This window comes from Eublepharis macularius, chromosome 4, assembly GCF_028583425.1.
Source record: "Eublepharis macularius isolate TG4126 chromosome 4, MPM_Emac_v1.0, whole genome shotgun sequence".
In the NCBI taxonomy this organism is placed as follows: Eukaryota; Metazoa; Chordata; class Lepidosauria; order Squamata; family Eublepharidae; genus Eublepharis; species Eublepharis macularius.
In genome coordinates, this window is record NC_072793.1 from 46,656,908 (window position 1) to 46,674,749 (window position 17,842).

The window sequence follows — 17,842 nt, forward strand, 5'->3', positions numbered from 1 at the left end:
ACAGCACCGAGGGTAGGAAGACAGAGAAGTTTCAAAGTTGGCTCCTTTTCCAGCAGTCCCAAGTTTCCTCCACTTGGTTCCACACTTACTTCTGAGCTTTGAATAGATTGGCAAATTGGAAAGATGCCAAAAAACTTTCAGAGAGCAGCCCCAGTCCTTCAGTGGATGTGACATAAGAGTCAGGGGTTTAGATCCTTGCAGAAGCCTCCCAAGATCCTGAGATCCTTGGCCATCTCAGGAAGCAGTACAAAGGGTGAACACTGATGGAAAAACTGATGCCACGATCAGGTTTTCTGCCACGATTGCTTGGCCATCTACCTTGAATATGATGTCAGTTCTCCCCCAGCCCCGAGCGTGCATTCTCCATATTTTTATCCCACTTTTCAGCCAAGCCTCATTCCCCAAGCAACTAACAGCAAACACCAATAGAAATATCCAGTGAATAGTCTTCTGTAGCCGGATCCAGGCATGATGGAGGGAGGCATAGTTACTGCCTGTCTTTCCTTCCATCAATAGCAGTTAGAAGGAAGCTGGAAGAAGAGGAACTCTTCGCTGGAACTAAATACAAGCTTAGCGGAGGTTTCAATTTAAACATCTCAGCTTCTGACAGAAACTCAGGAAAAATATTTTTCCCCTCTGTCTATAGTAATGAATTTTGATAGAATGATGTGAAAATTGACTCATGTTTATGTGCATAAACAGTATAAAAGAAACAAATTGAACAGGAAAATGAGGGAAGGATGGAAAAACTACAAATATATATATATGAACATGGAAAAAAATGATGATGGTAATAAAGATTGCCCCATATTTGGCTGCTTTTGCTTGCAAAGCTACTCTTACCTCATTCAGGTTCATCTTAACTGCATTAAAAGCTTAAGTTAAATAATCCAAGCTGTCCTGTGGTCTAAGACATGGGATAGAGTAAGACAGAGGCAGCTTGGTCAGGCAGAAGGGGGATTTTGATGTCACCATCATTTTTTAGCATTCTCATTTTTTTTGGCTTTCTTCTTTCCTACCCCAAACGTATGGCAATTGACTATTCCTGTTTATACCCCCACTATGACAGTGTCCAACATAGCATGCTCCAGCATGTGCTAATGCCCTGGTTTTCTATTTTACTTCACTGGGAACAAAACAGTTGCACTTCTGCCAAAAGGGGTAGTGCTGCTCCCTAATGGAAGAGCTGTTTGTAGCTGATCTGTGTTTCTGTGAATGAGTAGGAAGAGAAGTAAGCCAAGCTAAATCTGATGCAGCCATCATAATTGAGGATTAAGGCTGTTTTGACCCAGGGCAGCATTAGTGGGCAGGTAGCTCTCTCTTTTCTTGGTGTTTCTTACCTTGACAGTGATATGGGTGTGCTTATCTCCAGCTCTGGTGCGTAGGTGCCCTCCTGGCCAGCACAGGTGCCTAACCTATCCCATCTCTGTTCTGCCTCACTTTTACAGGGTGTTCATCTGGCCTTGATTGACTCACTGATGATGGCATTTGCTGTGGAAGCCACCAGCTCTTTAAATGTTCTTCCAGACACTGATCCAGCTGCCAGCTCCTGGGACCAGAAGCTGCTTCACTGGATAAATATGGTGCGTTACCTTTATCGATGACACCTGGGCATCATCCTTCTCTCCCAGGGTAGCATACATGGGGTTGTATCACTTGATTTATGCAACGGTCTTGTGAACTAAGGCCCAGCAGTTGCACCCACGGCACCACACTATCTCTGACTTGCAAGGCTGAAAAAGGGTGTTAAAGACTGCTCCTTGGTCCTGTCCTAGATTGGGATTAGAAAGACACTCGTGTCTTTGGAGACATGGATGCTGTGACATATCGGAAAGGGAGCTTCAGTGGTACAGGTATTATGAGTAAGGGAGTGTAACGTGCGTATTTATGACTTACTCCCTGCTACCTCCTTGCAGGTCATCCTCAAGATGCAGCAAAGCACTGAGCAGGAGAGCTCACAACGGTCCACTCCTGGTACAGATGGCCAGACCCAGGCCTCCGTGAGTGGCCCCAAGGTGTGTGTGCATTGCTGTTGCAGCTTCCTTCTGAGTGAGAGGGGGAAGATTGGGGATTAGTGTCTGCAGTGTGAGGTGAAACCATAGGGTGGTAGGCAGGGAATGGGCCCTGTCCCTTGTTCCAAGTGCAGTGGACGAAGGGAAAAGATGGCTGTGTCCACACTGGCTTTGTTCTGTGTATGAGCAGCTCCCTTGTTTTGTCCTACCATAGAGGGTAGAGTCTGCTTCCTTCCTTCTGATCTCCCCTTAACAGAGTTGAGGACTCTCCCTCCCTCCTCTTGAAAATCTGTTGCTTCATCTTCATGATGTGAAGTGGACTCCATCTGCTTCAGCCTTGCTTTGCCCCCTGGATCGCCCGTAGTCTTCCTGGACAACCCGTGTCTATTTATTTTTCCTTAAAGTCATTGCAAGGGGGGGGGGGCCTAGGAGGCCATCCCCTCTCTGATCCTGATGGGCAGGGTAACCTCATCCCAGCCGAGCTGCCTGTCTGGCTGCCAGCGCTGAGAGTGTGATACAGTTGAAGTGTGGTTTATGACAGAGCTGTCTTTTTCTGCATCTTTTTCCTCTTCTTCCCACGGCCTCTCTCCTTCCTCTGCTTCAGTGTCCCACAAGGTGGTACTGGAAACTGGTTCCTGTAAGTGGGTGGCTTTACTTGTTATCTCCCCGCTGCCTCAACTCCTGTGCTGCATGCCAGGGGGGGACCCAGAGCAAAGGATGCTGGGGGCTTAGGACCTTGGAGCCGGGGTGCTTGTGTGTGTCGTTAGGGCTTCCCTATGATAAAGTTTTGGGTGACTTAAGTCATCAGCTGAGTTAAACCCTTCTAAGTCCACTGAAGTCAGTAGTCTTAGAAGGGTGTAACTCTCTGCTTAAGGCTGCGTTTGCTACTTGCTCTGCTCTGTGTGGAATCGACATTGTAACTAGAGTGGGAGACTGAGGGCAGAGGGGGACACTTGTCTTAGGGAGTAGGAGTGTTCCATGTGAGACACCAGCTGCTGGGATGCTGGTATATCCCAGCATCCTTTGTTCTCATCTCCCTTCCCTCTAAAATCTATGCCTGCTTTGGTCTCTCTCTCTCAGAGCTGTGTGGCCTCCTGTGGGGGTGGTTTACTTGAGGGCCACATTACCTAGCTATGCGCACGTGCATATCTTTATAGGATCATGCCTCTCTCCTCCCTGCCCAGATTACGTGGCCTTATTGGGGCCTAATGGAGTGGCAACCAAGCCTGTGGTACCTCAACAAAAAGCCCGCTGGTCCTTATATTGGAGGGGTTAAGAGACAGCCAGAGCAGGGCAGCTCATGCCTGGAGCTGCCAAGTAGGAACAGCATGCTAGTTACATGACATGCCTCTATCCCCTCCCCTCTGTGTGTTGCCTTCTGCCCCTTCCCTTTTGCTTGCTGCCCTGCAGTACTCGGTGCAGCCTAGGCTGGAGCCAGTGGATGCTTTGCCCCAATGGTCTGGGTAAGCCACAGTGTTTAAGGGTGTGGGATGTTCTAGGAGGGGAGAGTCTTTGGATCTCACGTGCATGCTGAAAGGCAATCGAAGCAAGACACGAGGCCTCAGCAGTCCCCATCTCCCCTTTCTGCGTGCCCCGCCCCCCAGTCTTGCAAGGCAGCAGCCCTTCCCTCCTCTCTCCTTCCTTGCGGGTGCATTGATCAGGCTCTCTCTTTTCTTTGCTATTGCATCCAGCATGCCATCGCTTTTTGTTTGAAGGAGTCGGGGAATAAGCCTCCTGTGGTAACGTATCCGTCGGCGCGCGTGCTTGCCCGCCCGCCTGCACCACTTTGCCATTTACTTGGATTGCTGTTCTTGAACTTTGGGCTGTTCCTGCTGCAATGGGCCTGACCCATTCCCATGTGCTGCACACGTGCTTATGGCTTTAGGAGGGGAGCCTCCTGGAGATGTCACAGGGGCTTTCCCACATGTTCACAGCAACCAGCAGCTGCCTTCAGAAGCAGTTTATTTACCCCTCCCCTTCTTTCCAAATTGTGTACATAGTTCTTCTCTCCTCCCTGCTATCCTCACAACAACCCTGCGAGGTAGGTTAGGGACAGTGTGTGTGTGAGTGGGCGTTCAGACCTTGGTCTCCTAGATCCTAGTCCAGCACTGTAATAAGTTCACACTGGTTCTCTGTCACAGGTGCAAGAGATCTGCCATATGCCCACATTATCTCTGAGAAGTTAGCTATCTTTTGCCCTTCTGCTGCAGTCATCTACACACAAATGATCAGTAGCCTCCTTTTTCAGACCTCAGAGCAAATTTAAGACTGCATTTCTCCTTTTATTTGGCACCCTGTGTCCTAGGATTATTTGAGGACTGGGCATCTATCCTCATTTCCCTTTAAAATTAAAAGGTAGAAGGTGGTGAGGGAATTAAGGATTAAGGGCATTTTCATCATGAAGGACACGGCTGGACTGGAGCTGACCTGCTTCAATCCCCACAGTTAGGTGATTCTCCCCCCCCCCCCACCCCTTTGTGTTTGTTTGGGGCCTCCCTCCCCCAAAGTTGTCACTAAGTTTAGTGTGTGGGGAGGCTTTTTCTGTGAGTTCCTGGTTCTGTGGTCATCTGGGAAGTAGTCTGCAGTGCTTATTGTGTCTGGCCAACTCTTCCATGCAGAGCAGAGATGTAACCCTTTCCACCTGATCCACCATCCAGCTCATTGCAGCAGGAATAGGGGTGCCCCACTTAACTATCTGCCTCTCTCTTTTTTTTCTTTTTGCTGGCCTGCTGGGTGTCTGTGTTTGTCTGTTTGTGCACCTGTCCCTTCCTCCTCTTGCCCTGTTGACGCACGGCCTGCCCTGCTCTGTGTGTCTCTCTGGTGTGGGGGCTGCTTTGTTGTCTTGTCTGCTGTGTCCTGGGGTGAGGACAAGCATGTTTGGAGTGGGAAATTGATCACCTGTGATAGTTCAACAGAAGGGGAAATCGACAGACTGCTCTTCTCTCCGCTGTAGTGCAGAATGCCCCAGTTAGCACTCCCCATAACTCTAGTGGTGATCTAGACCACGGATTTGGGTGTGGGACCAGAGCCCCTCCCTACGGCAACTGGTGAGGTGGGGAGAGAGCTCTTGTTCTGCAGGGTGATCCAGAGCTTCTATAGAAGGGAGGGTGTCTCCTTTTCTATTCCTCTCTAATGGCTGCTTCCTTCACCTCCCTCCTTCCTACTTTTCTCCTAAGCTGCCTTTAAATGACTCTTGCCAAAGTTCTCGCTTGTCCCTTCTTCCCTGCTTTATGCCCTTGTCCCTCCCAGCATGCCCACTGCTTTTGGTATCTGGGTGGGGGTGGGAAGTAGCCTATTGTGTGCACACTTTTGTTGTTGTTTTTGGTTGGGCCAATGGGCCTGATGTCGCCTGGTCCTTAACTAACCCATTGGGTGTCCAACCCTGAGGAGAGTTTGTGAGGGCTGCTGCATGGAAAGGTGGGAGCAGCATGGGCAGAGATGCTTAAGGTTGGGAGCCCCGGGTAGCAAGGGCACGGTTGCAGCTTCCAGGGTGGCCCCATATATAGGGCTAGCTTCTGACTATATAATGAATTCTTCCTGTATCTCTTTTCTACCCAGATCCGCTATCGGAAGGATAAGGCACTGCCCAAGCAGACTCCCTGTTTCCCTGCCATCACGGGCCTGAAGGATCTGGCCAATGGCGGTGCTATTGCTGCCACTATACATTACTACTGCCCTCAGCTTCTTCGCCTGGAGGGTGAGCCTGAGGCTGCTTGTATTGTGGGCAACTGCTGGTTGAGGGCTTGGCATCTAGGGGGTAAGGCAGCCCTTTTGAGGTTGCAGGTCTCTGTGAGTGGGTGACCCCTGTGCTAATTTGCCATTGTGTACTTCCCCTGCTTGGTAGACGTGTGCCTGAAGGAGACCATGTCAGTGGCAGACAGCCTGTATAACCTGCAGCTGATCCAAGGCTTCTCTTCGGACTACTTGGGGGGCTGCTGTTTCCTGTCGTTGGAGGACCTTCTGTACATGCCGCCTGCCCTGAGGGTGAGTTTTGGACTTGAGGGAGCAGCAGGAAGCATGTTTGGCCAGGCAGGGTCTGTCACTGGAGGGGAATATTGGTAGCCTGGCTGCAGTAAGGAGGCCTACGTGGCTTCAGGGGAGAGTGGCTGCTTGGAAAGAGTGGACTGCAGCCTTGGGGTGGAAAGTCTGGTCCCATGTTTCTTGTGGCTATTCAAGTGGAACTAGTGGAGATTAGCAGCCAGTATGACTGCACAGCCTGCCTTGGCCCTAATGAGCCTTGGCTGGGGCCTCCAGCCACACTAATTGGGGCTGGATCTTGCAGGGACAAAGGGGCTCTTCTGTGGTGGAGGGCAGAATGCTGCTGGCAGGGGGAGAGGGAAGAAGTTCAGGCATTAGGAAGGAATTCTCCTCCTGGGCTCTGGCTGCAGCCTGGGAGAGCTCTGCTTCAGGTTTTGCAGTTGATAGAGATGAAAACTCCTCCTGCCCCCAACTCTGTTCAAGAAAGTAGAAGTTTCAGGTCTTGGGTGCCCCCTCTTCAGAGTGCTTCACTCATTAACTGCTCTGCTTCCCCAGGTAAACGTTGGGGTATTTCTGGCAGAACTGTTCTTGTGCTTTGAGGTGCTCAAGCCAGAATTTGTGCGCCCCAAGGAGCTGTCCAGTCTCCAAGGTAAGAAGGTGGCAAGTGCTTGGTGCCCTTGCAAACGAGTGCTTGCACGTAGCTTGGTGAGCAGTTATTTGAGGGAGAACATGAATGCCCAGGTTTGCATGGGTACCTTGTGCTTACTGTCCTGCAGTAAGCATTACAAGGTAGAGACCACGTTTACATTGCCCTTATGCAGAGGGGTTGGCATATTGTCCACCAGGAGTTCCCAATACAGTGAGAATACACCTAGTGATAATGTAGCAAAGTGGGCTTACTTTACTTTATGTACTTCTGAGTCTGAGAATTGGATTTTTACAGTGTTTGGATTCTGGAGGAAAGAAGGTTGGGTGCCATGGAGAAAGAAAGGAGCCCAAAGATGTCTTGATTGCAGTTGCACCTAGATTCTTGGTGTCATTGTGACTAGCTGCATTGTTTTTTTTGGTTTTTTGCAACACTGAGATCCACACACAGAGAAAAGCTGAGGTTTTCAGAACTTTTAAGAAAAAATGCCAGGCCTCACAAAGAATCACCTTCAGCTCCTGAAGGGTTCTGGACTGTATGATCAACACCTAGGAGCCACTTCCTTTAACAGGTGTATGTTTGGCAGAGGCCACAAAATGTAGGAGGCATAAACCAAATACAAGTGACCTGTTTTTCTTTGCACCTAACAATAGTCCCTTTCAGCTGATTAACTGAGCAAACACACTTGTATTTCCTTTCCCCTTACGACTGTGAAGTCATTTTGTGGATTCTTTCATAGGATGTAAATTGTTCTCATATTGCCTTTTCCCATATATTGCATGCATAAATCACATTGCTTATCTAGGTATATTTTGTGGTTTTGTTTCATGAATAGGTCATTTTCTCAATATATTCTGTATACCAAACAGCAACATTTGATGTCTAGACAGTAACGCTCAAGTAGTCTATGCTGTACAGCATAGACTGCGTATAACACACACCCATTCCGCCTGCTGTGTTAGGGTTTTGTACTTTGTAGTCCATCGTAGTCAGTGTGCTTCTTCTCTTCCCCAAATTGGGGCCCCACTGAGTAAGTGGAGCTGCAGTGGAGTCAGTTGGGACTTGGCATGTCCTAGTACTGGAACAATGGCCTCCTGTGTGAGTTGAGATCTGAGCAGGTTTCTGTCTTGCACCTCGGTACACGTGGTTGGCATTCCCACCCTCTCCTGACCTTCTGTTGACTTAATCTCTAGCCCTGCTCTTTCCCCTCCCTACTTGCTTATTAAAGTAGCTGCGTCTCTTCCAGATTCCCCTGGAGTGAATGACTCTTTGACGCCAAACAGTGGGAACAACAACAGGTAAGTGAGCTTCTCTTTGTACTTCCACCACTGCTTAGTGCCACGTTGAGCCCCCTTCTGGCTGTCCCTGTATTGTCAGTGCTGGGATTGAGACGTGGGGTCTGTGTTTTAGTAAACCAGGTGGGAGGTATTTTTAAATGGGAGACTCAACCCAATGTTACAGCAGGGCTCATAGAGCTTCAGAGAAGGGACGATGGCTCCCTAATAGGTCCTCTTCTGCAGGACTCTTACCTTAACCTTCCCATAAAGGGAGCCCCTGGCAGAACTTGCCTTGTCGAGAAACTTTTAGCTCCTGACTGTGAAGTGAAAGTTTCTTAGCCTGGCTTGTATCGTCACCAGCATCAGCGGCTGGCAGCCTGGTAAACCACACCTCGGGATTTAAAAATAGGTCTGTCATTTGGGAATCAGTGCTGTAGGGAATGCTTAGATGGGACACTGTCCAGATAACAACCTGTCCAGGAGCCTCAACATTGACAGAGGGTGGAGACAAAACTAAACAGCCTTGTGGGCTTCAAATAGGAGCTTCTGGCGGTATAACTGTTCCTCCTCGGGAGTGCCCCAAAATCTTAGTTCACCCTAGGAAGTCTGAGTGGGACGTGGCTTTAAGTATAAGCAACGCTGTGGTTGCAGGGCGCTGAGTGTACTAGCCCTGTGCGGTTGACGCGAGGGTTCCTGCTCTCAGAGATCCTGGGAGCCTCAGCATTTGGTTGCCGCCTCTTCTTACGGGGGAACCCCAGTTTCCGAGGATTGACTTTGCTGCTGTGGCTTGCCCAAAGGCCTCTTAACATATTAGATGCTACTTGGAGAAACTTGATCTACAAGAAATTATTCAAGCAATTAGGGTGGGGAAAACGTCTTGTGCCTTATGGTGGGTCATTGCCTCTTTAGGTTTCAGGCTGCCGGTAAGGGGGGCGGGGAGGTGGCTCTTTGCACTCCAGGGAGGAAGTTCAGGCCTGCTCGAGCTCATGCGGGAAGAGAAATGCTCCCTTTCCTGATCCAGCTGTTAGTGGATGATCAAGGGAGCCTCTGTGACTTACTTGGCGTGAATTATGCCTGGTAAAGAGAAGCTTTCTTCTGGCTGGGATAGTTGTCTTCTAATTGCTCCAGGCCAGTAGAAATTGCAGTTCTTCTTGGGGAATAGGGAAAGCCTCTGATCTTCAGGTAAGTGGAGATCTCCTCCCATTCTTAAGCTATGGGAATGCCTCTAGGCAGCAAATTAAACAAACTTGTTCCTGCATGTCTATGAATGCGTGTTCACTCCATTTGCAGAAATCTAAACATGAACGGACAGAGTGGCATTTTGCACTGTATGCAAGTTGCACATATAACGTAATGCAGTGATTCCAGAGTTGTGTAAATTCCTCCTTGAGTTTCTGTCAAACCTGCCTGCCCTAGCTGAAATTTGGGAGCCCTTTAGGGTCACCATTGCAAACCAGCTCTCCTTGGCCACCTTCCTCATGTCTAGCTTCCCCTTTGGAAGAATGTCCCTGTTCTGATTTAATTCCTCCTTGTCCCTTCTGTTCTACTAGCAGCTCTCCCGTGTTCAGTTTCCGCCACCCACTGCTGCCTGGAGGGCAGGCACAGTCCCCACTCTGTGGTTCCTTAGGTAAGAAACTCTGCTTTCTCCTCCTTGCCTACCCCATGCTGGGGAAATGAGAAGTCCATTAATTCTGTTGGGTCACAAGGTTAAACTAACCATAAGCCTCTTGGGAGTCCTTTGTGGCCATTGATGTGATGACTGCAAATATCTTTGGTGACCAGACCTGCTTAAGGGCTTATTGTTGTGGTCTTTTACCTCTCCGGTTGTCCTTGAGGAAGTGCTGCTCATTTTTCAGGGGTTATAAGGCTCCTGTAAGTCTGTTACAGAAGAGTCTTCAGATTGTGCTGTTAGTTGGCGTGAACCAGGGTGGTTTCTGTTGAACGTTTAAAGGGCACGGCACCATTAAATTGGTCTTCATTGAAAAGATTAATCATGAGAAAATAAATCTTAATCAAAATCCAACCTCCAAAGATGGCTGTTGTCATAATCTGAGCAATTAATAGGGATCAAAGCTTTATCTCATGATCTTTGCATACTCATGCAGAAACACTAAGTGTTTTGCTTCCAAATACCGGCTTTTCTGAGGGGGAAATCTTACTAAATTATCCTGTATAGTGATGGTCCATTTTTCACAGGCATTTTCCTTACCGGGATTTAACCCTGAGGGTTATGTTTTCCGTGCCCCCCAGAGAGGTATTTCCTCAGCCAGCCCCACTGATGCCTAGAATGCTGTTGCCACCGGGCCACCCTTTGGTGGTAACTTTTCTCTTTGTCTCCTTAGGTTCCCTGCACCACTCTACATCTATGTCCCATGTAGAAGGCTTTGGTAAATCATGGAGCAAGAAGCAGCTCAGGTGAGAGGGAAGTGGAGACACCTTGAGATGATAGAGATGGTAGTCTTGGAAGGCTTGAATACACAGGAGCCGCTTAAGTCGAGAGCCAGGGATGGTAGAGGCCAAAGAGGCACGGATGAATTGAAGGGGGTGCTTAGGATGTTGGTAAGCGTTTAGTTAGGACCCGAGTGGAAGGGCAACAAGCGTGCAACTGTACTTCAAAAAGCAATGGTTTTATTCCTAGCCACGTTAAGCCAAGAAGCACTGCTCGGCAAGTCTGCTGAATGAGACTGAATGCGAGTAATCTGTGGGAAAAGTACCCTAAGTCAGTCATGTTACCCGAAGTGAGGAAAATGACATGGATGTGATAAAATACCAATTAAATATGCTCAAGAAACCCAGTGAGACTTCTTCTATTATACAGTCTAGAACACACACACAGAGGAAATCCTTAACCACAGTTGCAAAACAGTAAAAAGTTCAGTAGCATCTTTAAGACTAACCAACTTTATTGCGGCATAAGCTTTTGAGGACCATGGCTCTCTTCGTTAGATGCATGCTCTTCATCAGATACATGGATTTTTTACTATTTTGCAACTACAGACTAACACAGCTAACTCCTGGATCTTAACCATGGTTGTGGTTCCAGCTATCGAATGAAAGCTCTTCCTACCTCAGATTGTTCTTACCTTGAGAGGGGAATAATTAATTTATGTGAATGATTAAAATGTTGTGCTTATAGAAGCTGAATATTGTAACCTTTTAAATTACACAAATTTAGCCAAACTTATTTTGCATTTATGCCACTGCTGTGAGCCATGTTAGGCTGCAAAGCACTAAGCAGATCTCTGAAGCTGTTCCACTGGTCACCAGACACCTGGTCAGCCCTATCCCTGACCTCATTCCACTGTGGAGGCTGTGGAGACTTCAGGAAGTTCTGCTTGTGCCTCTAGTCACATCCCAAGAGCTAGAAACATACAAACGAAATTCTCAGGATGCAGAATTTGGGGTTTAAATACTAATTTCTAATCATAGAATTCAGGCTCTGGTCAAGGAGAAGATGTGTGTGTGAGAGAGAGAGATGGGGGGGAGGGTTTATCCCATGCTCCTCTTTAGCTCTACATCTGGATGTACAGTTTGGAGGGAGGAGTAGAGATGAAAATTTTCCAACAATTTTGAAACCATGTTTGGTTGGGGGTGGGAGCACAAAAATGAAAAAATTGGGGGAAATTGAATTATATGCAGAAGTTTCTTTCCTTGAAAATATTGTGTATCTCTACAGTATAAGAGGGTTTTTTCAGCGCTCAATTTTCCACTGGAAGAAATGAAAAAGCCCTCAGACTTTTTCATGCTGTACATTTTGCATATGAAAAACGTTGCCCTGAGAGGAATTGTACTCATTCTAAAATAGAAAATATTTCATAAGAGTTTCTTTTCAGTGCTTTTCTATCAGAATTTTGTTTTAAAAAATGCTTGGAAAAATATTTCCCAGAATTTTGCCTGCTTTTTTTCTGGGGCTCCTACACCTCTAGGGAGGGAGGTGATAAGAGGCCACAAGTTGGATTGGGTGGGAGGTGGACCTAGGATATTCCAGTTGTTCAGGTTTTTAAGATCCTTCCTAATCTGCTCTTTCTTTTTCTTAGCCACCCATTGTCCCAAGCCGTCTCATTCAGCATCCCCTTCGGTCTGGACAGCGATGTGGATATTGTGATGGGCAACCCAGTGGGCCTCCTCCGCTCAGTTAGCTCTGACAGTCTGGCACCTGCCCTGTATTCCTCTTTGCCACGTTCCCCCCGCCCACGATCCAGTGATGTGGCTGAGGCCCCTAATGGGTTAGTGACGCCGTCGCTTCATGGAGCAGGGCGCAAGGGTCAAGAGAGCCTGGCTGTGGAGAACGGAGTGTGCGATGGCTACTCTGACCTGCCCACCATTGAGGAGGCACTGCAGATTATTCACAGTAGTGAGCGGCTGCTCCCCGAGGGGGCACCTGATGGCTTCTACCTGCACTCTCCAGAGCCACCCAAAGCCTCCGTCCCAGAAAAGGCACCCGTGTCTGCAGTTTACCGCTGCCACAATGGGCCTCCCAATGGCGCAGAGCCAGCCCAGGATGGTAGCCTGGACTCTGATGCAGAGGAGCCGTCCCGGCCAGCGGGTGGCCCGGATGATTCCACCTCATGCGTGAGCTCGTTAAGCTCGCAGCCTGACAGCACTGCTTCCTCCACTTCTGGTGTGCGCATGACCAGTTTTGCAGAACGCAAGAAGAAGTTGGCAGCCACAGACAGCAAATCCAGTGGCATCAGCTCTGAGGGCTCAGAGGCTGGGCCTGTGCCACCCGAAGAAAGCCCTGCCCAGAGTCCTGCCCTCAGTTCAGAGATGAGCCAGTTGGGAGCCAGGCTGGAAGAGAAGCGGCGTGCCATAGAGGCCCAGAAGAAACGCATTGAAGCCATCTTTGCCCGGCACCGCCAGCGCTTGGGCAAGAGTGCCTTCCTGCAGCTACAGAAGGCGCCTGAGTCCCAGTCTCAGTCTGAGGATGGTCGGCTTGGTCTGGAGGAACGGCTTGCCCAACTGGAGGCTGAGGACGAGGCTGGAAGTTCCCGTGCTCGTCTGGATAACAAGCAGGTGACCTTCTCCCCAGATATCACCAAGGGAGCACTCGATGAAAACCTAGGCGACTACAACCGGGCAGTGGCCAAGCTGAACACTGCTCTGAGTTCGCTGCAACTGGACATGCAGCGCCTCAGTGAACAGCAGCAGCGCCTCATGCAGGAGAAGAAACCCAGTGCGCAAGCCTGGGTGATCCCCGCCCCAAGGACCAGCCGAGATGGGGCTCCTACACGCTCTTCGCTGGAGCTGTCCTCACCTTCGCCTTCGCCGTCCCCCTCCCGCAAGTCTCGGTCACCTCAGCCCACTCCTAAGAAGTCTCCGGCCCCAGCTCCTCCAAAGAGCCCCAAACACACACGGCCAGTTGAGCTAAAACTGCCACCCCTAACACGTGTTCTGACGCCCCCTCACAATGTGGACAACCTTCCACACCTTCGCAAGTTCTCACCAAGCCAGGTGCCTATGCAGACCCGTTCCTCCATCCACTTTGCCGAGGATGAGGAGCTGCCCGTGCCGGAAGCAGAAGCCCAGGGCAACTTGAGACCTGTGGCTTCTGTGCCTCCACAAGGGGGCAGTGGCCGTGTCTCAGGTGATGGCACCAGTGATGTTTCCTCACCAAGTGACCGGCGGAGTAGCCTGATTGAAATCCCTTTGTCGAGCCTGAAGGGGGAGGATGAAGATGTGGATGGTGATGATTCGCTGGAGGAATCCATTACTGAGGCACTGGATGCTGAGCCTCGGGCTGGCCTGGGCTTCTTTTTCAAGGTGGGAACCTAACCCCTGGGTTACTGCTGAGCTACTAGAATCTTCAGTGTTCTCCCTTGAATCAGCCAGTAGTTAAATGAAACAGGATAACTGCCATGCCGATCTGAGCTCTTGCTGATTGATTCAAGGTGCTGGGAGTATGATGCATTGTGTCGGCTCTACCCCCTTGGAATCCATCAATATATTCCTGAGTCTACAAGTACTAATAGCTTACAGATGATACAGCAGTTTTTTAAGGAAGATTATTTGTATGTGTGCATGCACATGTGCCTCTTAAAATTTAAATCCCCCTTTGAGACACTCAGATCAGGAAGAGTCACATTTCAGATACTCTAGGTTCTTTGCTGCAAGTAAGATTGAATTGTTTCAGAAGCTGCTGCTGTCGAGTGGAGATGCAAGTCTCTGCGGCATCCTGTGCTGGCACTGAGACTGGTAACGTGCGTAAGTGAGCTCTGGAGCAACAGTTCAGACTTGGATTAGAGATCCCAGGAATGTAGATCATGTTCATGCTGATCTCTGCCAGGGGAGCTTAGGAGTTGGAGCAGGAATCCTAGGCAGAGATTCCTGAGCTTTCGTCTTAATCTAATTGTGAGACATAATCCTTTGTCCCCAGACATCAGTAAAACACTTGTGAAGTTCATCTCTTATAATTAGGGTCCTGGTCCTATCTTTTGCAGAGGATGTGAACCCCATTTTGGTCAAAATTGATAGCTGGCAGGATTGTACAAATAATAAACATACACTGTGAACAAGAACAGGTAGAGCAGAGGTGAAGTAAGGAGTAGAACTAGACAGTGTCCTATGCAAGGCTCAAACATGAGGCATTTTCAGAGGGGATGACAAGCTAGCTTCAGTCCAAGGGAGTGTAGGAAAAGGAAAGCCTGGGTTCTGCCTGTTCGTGTTTGTGCGCATGCCTTGTTGGAAGCTAGGAGCATTGTTGCATCCCTTAGGGAACCCTCATCTATTACTATCTTGTTGTATTTGTGCAGGATGAAGAGAAAGCCGAGGAAGAGATGGCACAGAAGCGTGCCACCCTCCTAGAGAGGCAGCAGAGGCGCAATGAGGAGGCGCGGCGCAGGAAGCAGTGGCAGGAGGCTGAGAAGGAGCAGAAGAAAGAGGAGGCCAGGTGAGGGAGGATAGGAGTGGGACGCAGCGGCCTCCTTGTTTTTGGCCCCCACGTGCACACACCCTGTTGTGTGAGAAGCTGTTTTGTTGTGATGCAGTCTTACTTATTATTACATTTCTATGCCACTTTCCCACCCAAATAGGGCTTCCAAGGTAGTGAGCATCAAAACATTAAACCAGCATTTGGTTTATTTAAACTTTAATAAAAGCACAGCATACAGACTCAACACAACCAGGGAGGAGGGCCGATAAGAGTTACTGGAGGTACACTGAACAGGACAAAGAAGTCTTCATGGTTGGAGAAGATAATGATTGAGAGAGAGAGACTAGCAAATCTCCCTGGGAAGGAAGTTCTAAAGTTTAGGGATTAAGATTGAGAAGGTCTGCTCTCATGTTGCCAAGCAGGGCCTCTGAAGAAGACCAAAGTGGGTGGGTAGCTTCATATGGGAGAAGGAAATCCTTCCGGATGACCCCAAGCCATGTAGGGCTTTAAAAGACAATGTCAGCACCTTGTTTTGGACACAGAAGTTGATTGAGAACCAATATAGATGTAACAACACTGGAGTGATACGGTCCGTACAACCCACTCCAGCCAGCATTCTGGCTGCAGCATTCTATACTAACTGTAGTTCTTGGACAGTATTCAAAGACTGCCCCACATAGAGCTCACTGCAGTAATCTAACTTAGATTTTACCAGAGAATGCACCTCAGTGGAAAGATCTTTTTTGCCCAGGAGGGCCCGAAGCCAGTGAAAAGCACCCCCAGGCCCCACTGCCACCTTTTTATCTAATAGAAGGCCTGGGCCCAGTTACACCCCCAAGTTATGAACCTAGTCCTTTAGGGGGAGCACAACCCCATACAGAACAGGAAGATTCCCGTTTCCTGGGCCTAACCTTCCCAGGAATGGAACGGTGTGGATGGGGCCAATCACAAGAGCCTTTCTCATCTGGTTGCTGCCTCCCTTCTGGCTGCTGATTGTTGGGTGGGAAAGGACCTGCGCTCTTGGCTCCAGCCTTTGCATGTTTATTGTCACTGTGTAGGATTGCCCCATGGGAAAGTGGTGCTGATGTTTGGAAGGGGGTCCTTTGTTCTCTATGTTCCATAGCAAAGGTATAAAGTACTGAATGAATCCGAAACTGAAAAATCAGAACTGCAATAAATTATGTGAAACTGCTCCATTTATTTTGAGACGTTTCTTAAGGCATAACTTGGGCATTCTTTAGAACCGATTCACTCAGCTCTGATTAAAACGATGAGCAGAGAGAGAGAGAGAGAGAGAGAGAGAGTTTGTTTCTATTGTCTGAGTTGCTTCAGGGCAGGGTATTTGCATTAAGAGCCTTTATAGTCTCACATTATTGCCATAGGTTACTAATCAGCAGAAGAAGTTGAATCAGAGAACTCTGCTAATCACTTTGGCCTGCCCCGGGCTGAGTTGTTTCTGCAGTCTAGGCGCCGTAAGCCACAAATGTTTGGAGAACTGGGATACTCGTTTTGTAAATCTGTTTGTAGTTTAAAAATTTGGAACAGTCTGCAAAGAGTCTCTCCGATGCAAGCTCCATTGCTTGGAATGGATAAGCAAATATGTCCAGCACAAAGGAGGCACTGGGTAAACACTGGGCATGGCTGTTTTCTGTGTGGCAAGAAGATGAGAGCTAGCGTGGTGTAGTGGTGAGTGTCTGATAAGGCTCTATGAGACCAAGATTCAAATCCCTACTCTGCCAGGGAAGATTGCTGGGTGATTTTGGACCAGTTGCTTGTACTCAGCCTAGCCTACCTCACAAAGTTATTGTGATAATAAAATGGAGGAGAGGAGGAGGAGATAAACCCACTCTGGGTCCCTGTTTTGGAGAAAGGAGGGGTATAAATGAAATAAAGATTTCTGTTTCTTTGTGAATTGTCTGTTCTGACCTTGAGAATGAGTGCGCAGTAAGAGAAATGTGCTTTCACTACCAGCTCATCTACTTGTTGCAAGCTTTAACTTAACTTGCAATTCAGAACAAAATATTGAGACTGGCTTCTACTCTACTGGATCTAATCATCTTGGATCACACAGATTTCTGCAGACAAAGGGGTGGGTGATTTTCACACACACACCGGCCACGCTGTTCCTGTCCTGTTTCCCTCAGAGCAGTGATCAGTGGGGGATTGTGGGCTGCAGCAGCAGGGGAGAGGCAGGGATTTCTGCAAACAGAAATCCTGTGTGTAGAAATCTTCCATGGGATCCAAGCCCTAACATACAGTGACAGATTGCACAAAAAGCCCAGTGGTGATGAAACATCCTGAATTTGGGGAAAACCCTGAGATGGTCTGCTGAGGAATGCCTGTGTGTCAGTCATGGGATCCCTGTGCAATGGTGAGGATTCTAGGGTATATTCTACAGCATATGTTTGGTTCAGTTGGGGAACTGGCTGAGCCTTTTGGAACACTCCCAACACTCCTTGCCAGCTTCCTATTTCAGGGAAAGAGAGGCTCTGAGGAAGCCAGCGATCTTTCAGGGAAGCTTTTCTGCCGTTACTGACGATTCTTGTGGAAGAACACCAGAAAAGCTTCTGAGGGATTCCACATTCCTTTGGAATGCAGTTGGAAAATTGCTGCCATAACCTAATTGCACAGTATAGCAGTTACATAGTAACTGCACAAGATATGCAGTGAACTTCTTGCTAATTAAAAAAAAAAAACCTGGTCTGGGTGGAATCGATTGATGTTCCCTTTTAATCCCCAGAATTTATTTTCTTTCTTCTGGGTCGGTGTTTCCCTAGACTGCAGGCAGAGGAACGTACCCGGCAGGAGGAGGAAGTGGGGCCAAGACGTGGGGACTTCACCCGTCAGGAGTACCTGCGGCGTCAACAGCTCAAGCTGATGGAGGATCTGGACAAGGTGTTGCGGCACAAGCCCACTACCGTGCGTGCCCTAAAGAAGGGGAGGCCGAAGACGGTCTTCTGTGATGACTCTGCCCTTTCACGCAGCCCTGTTAAAGGACTTCTTGGTAAGAGCTGTGCTGCTGCATGGCTAGGGCTTGTGGAGGGAGAGGAAGTTGTATCTG

The 17,842-nt window shown here is 48.7% G+C and overlaps 1 protein-coding gene across 1 annotated transcript in view; it reads left to right on the top strand.

Moving 5' to 3' along the window:
* LOC129327443 (calmodulin-regulated spectrin-associated protein 3-like) overlaps positions 1-17,842 on the top strand; it is a 43,696-nt gene that overhangs the window by 21,445 nt on the left and 4,409 nt on the right. The window contains exons 3-13 of the mRNA XM_054976092.1: positions 1,449-1,583; positions 1,917-2,015; positions 5,571-5,709; positions 5,857-5,996; positions 6,546-6,639; positions 7,883-7,934; positions 9,464-9,540; positions 10,256-10,328; positions 11,951-13,673; positions 14,663-14,799; positions 17,559-17,785. Coding sequence (XP_054832067.1) covers positions 1,449-1,583; positions 1,917-2,015; positions 5,571-5,709; positions 5,857-5,996; positions 6,546-6,639; positions 7,883-7,934; positions 9,464-9,540; positions 10,256-10,328; positions 11,951-13,673; positions 14,663-14,799; positions 17,559-17,785 — 2,896 coding nt within the window. The remainder of the gene's footprint in view (positions 1-1,448; positions 1,584-1,916; positions 2,016-5,570; positions 5,710-5,856; positions 5,997-6,545; positions 6,640-7,882; positions 7,935-9,463; positions 9,541-10,255; positions 10,329-11,950; positions 13,674-14,662; positions 14,800-17,558; positions 17,786-17,842) is intronic.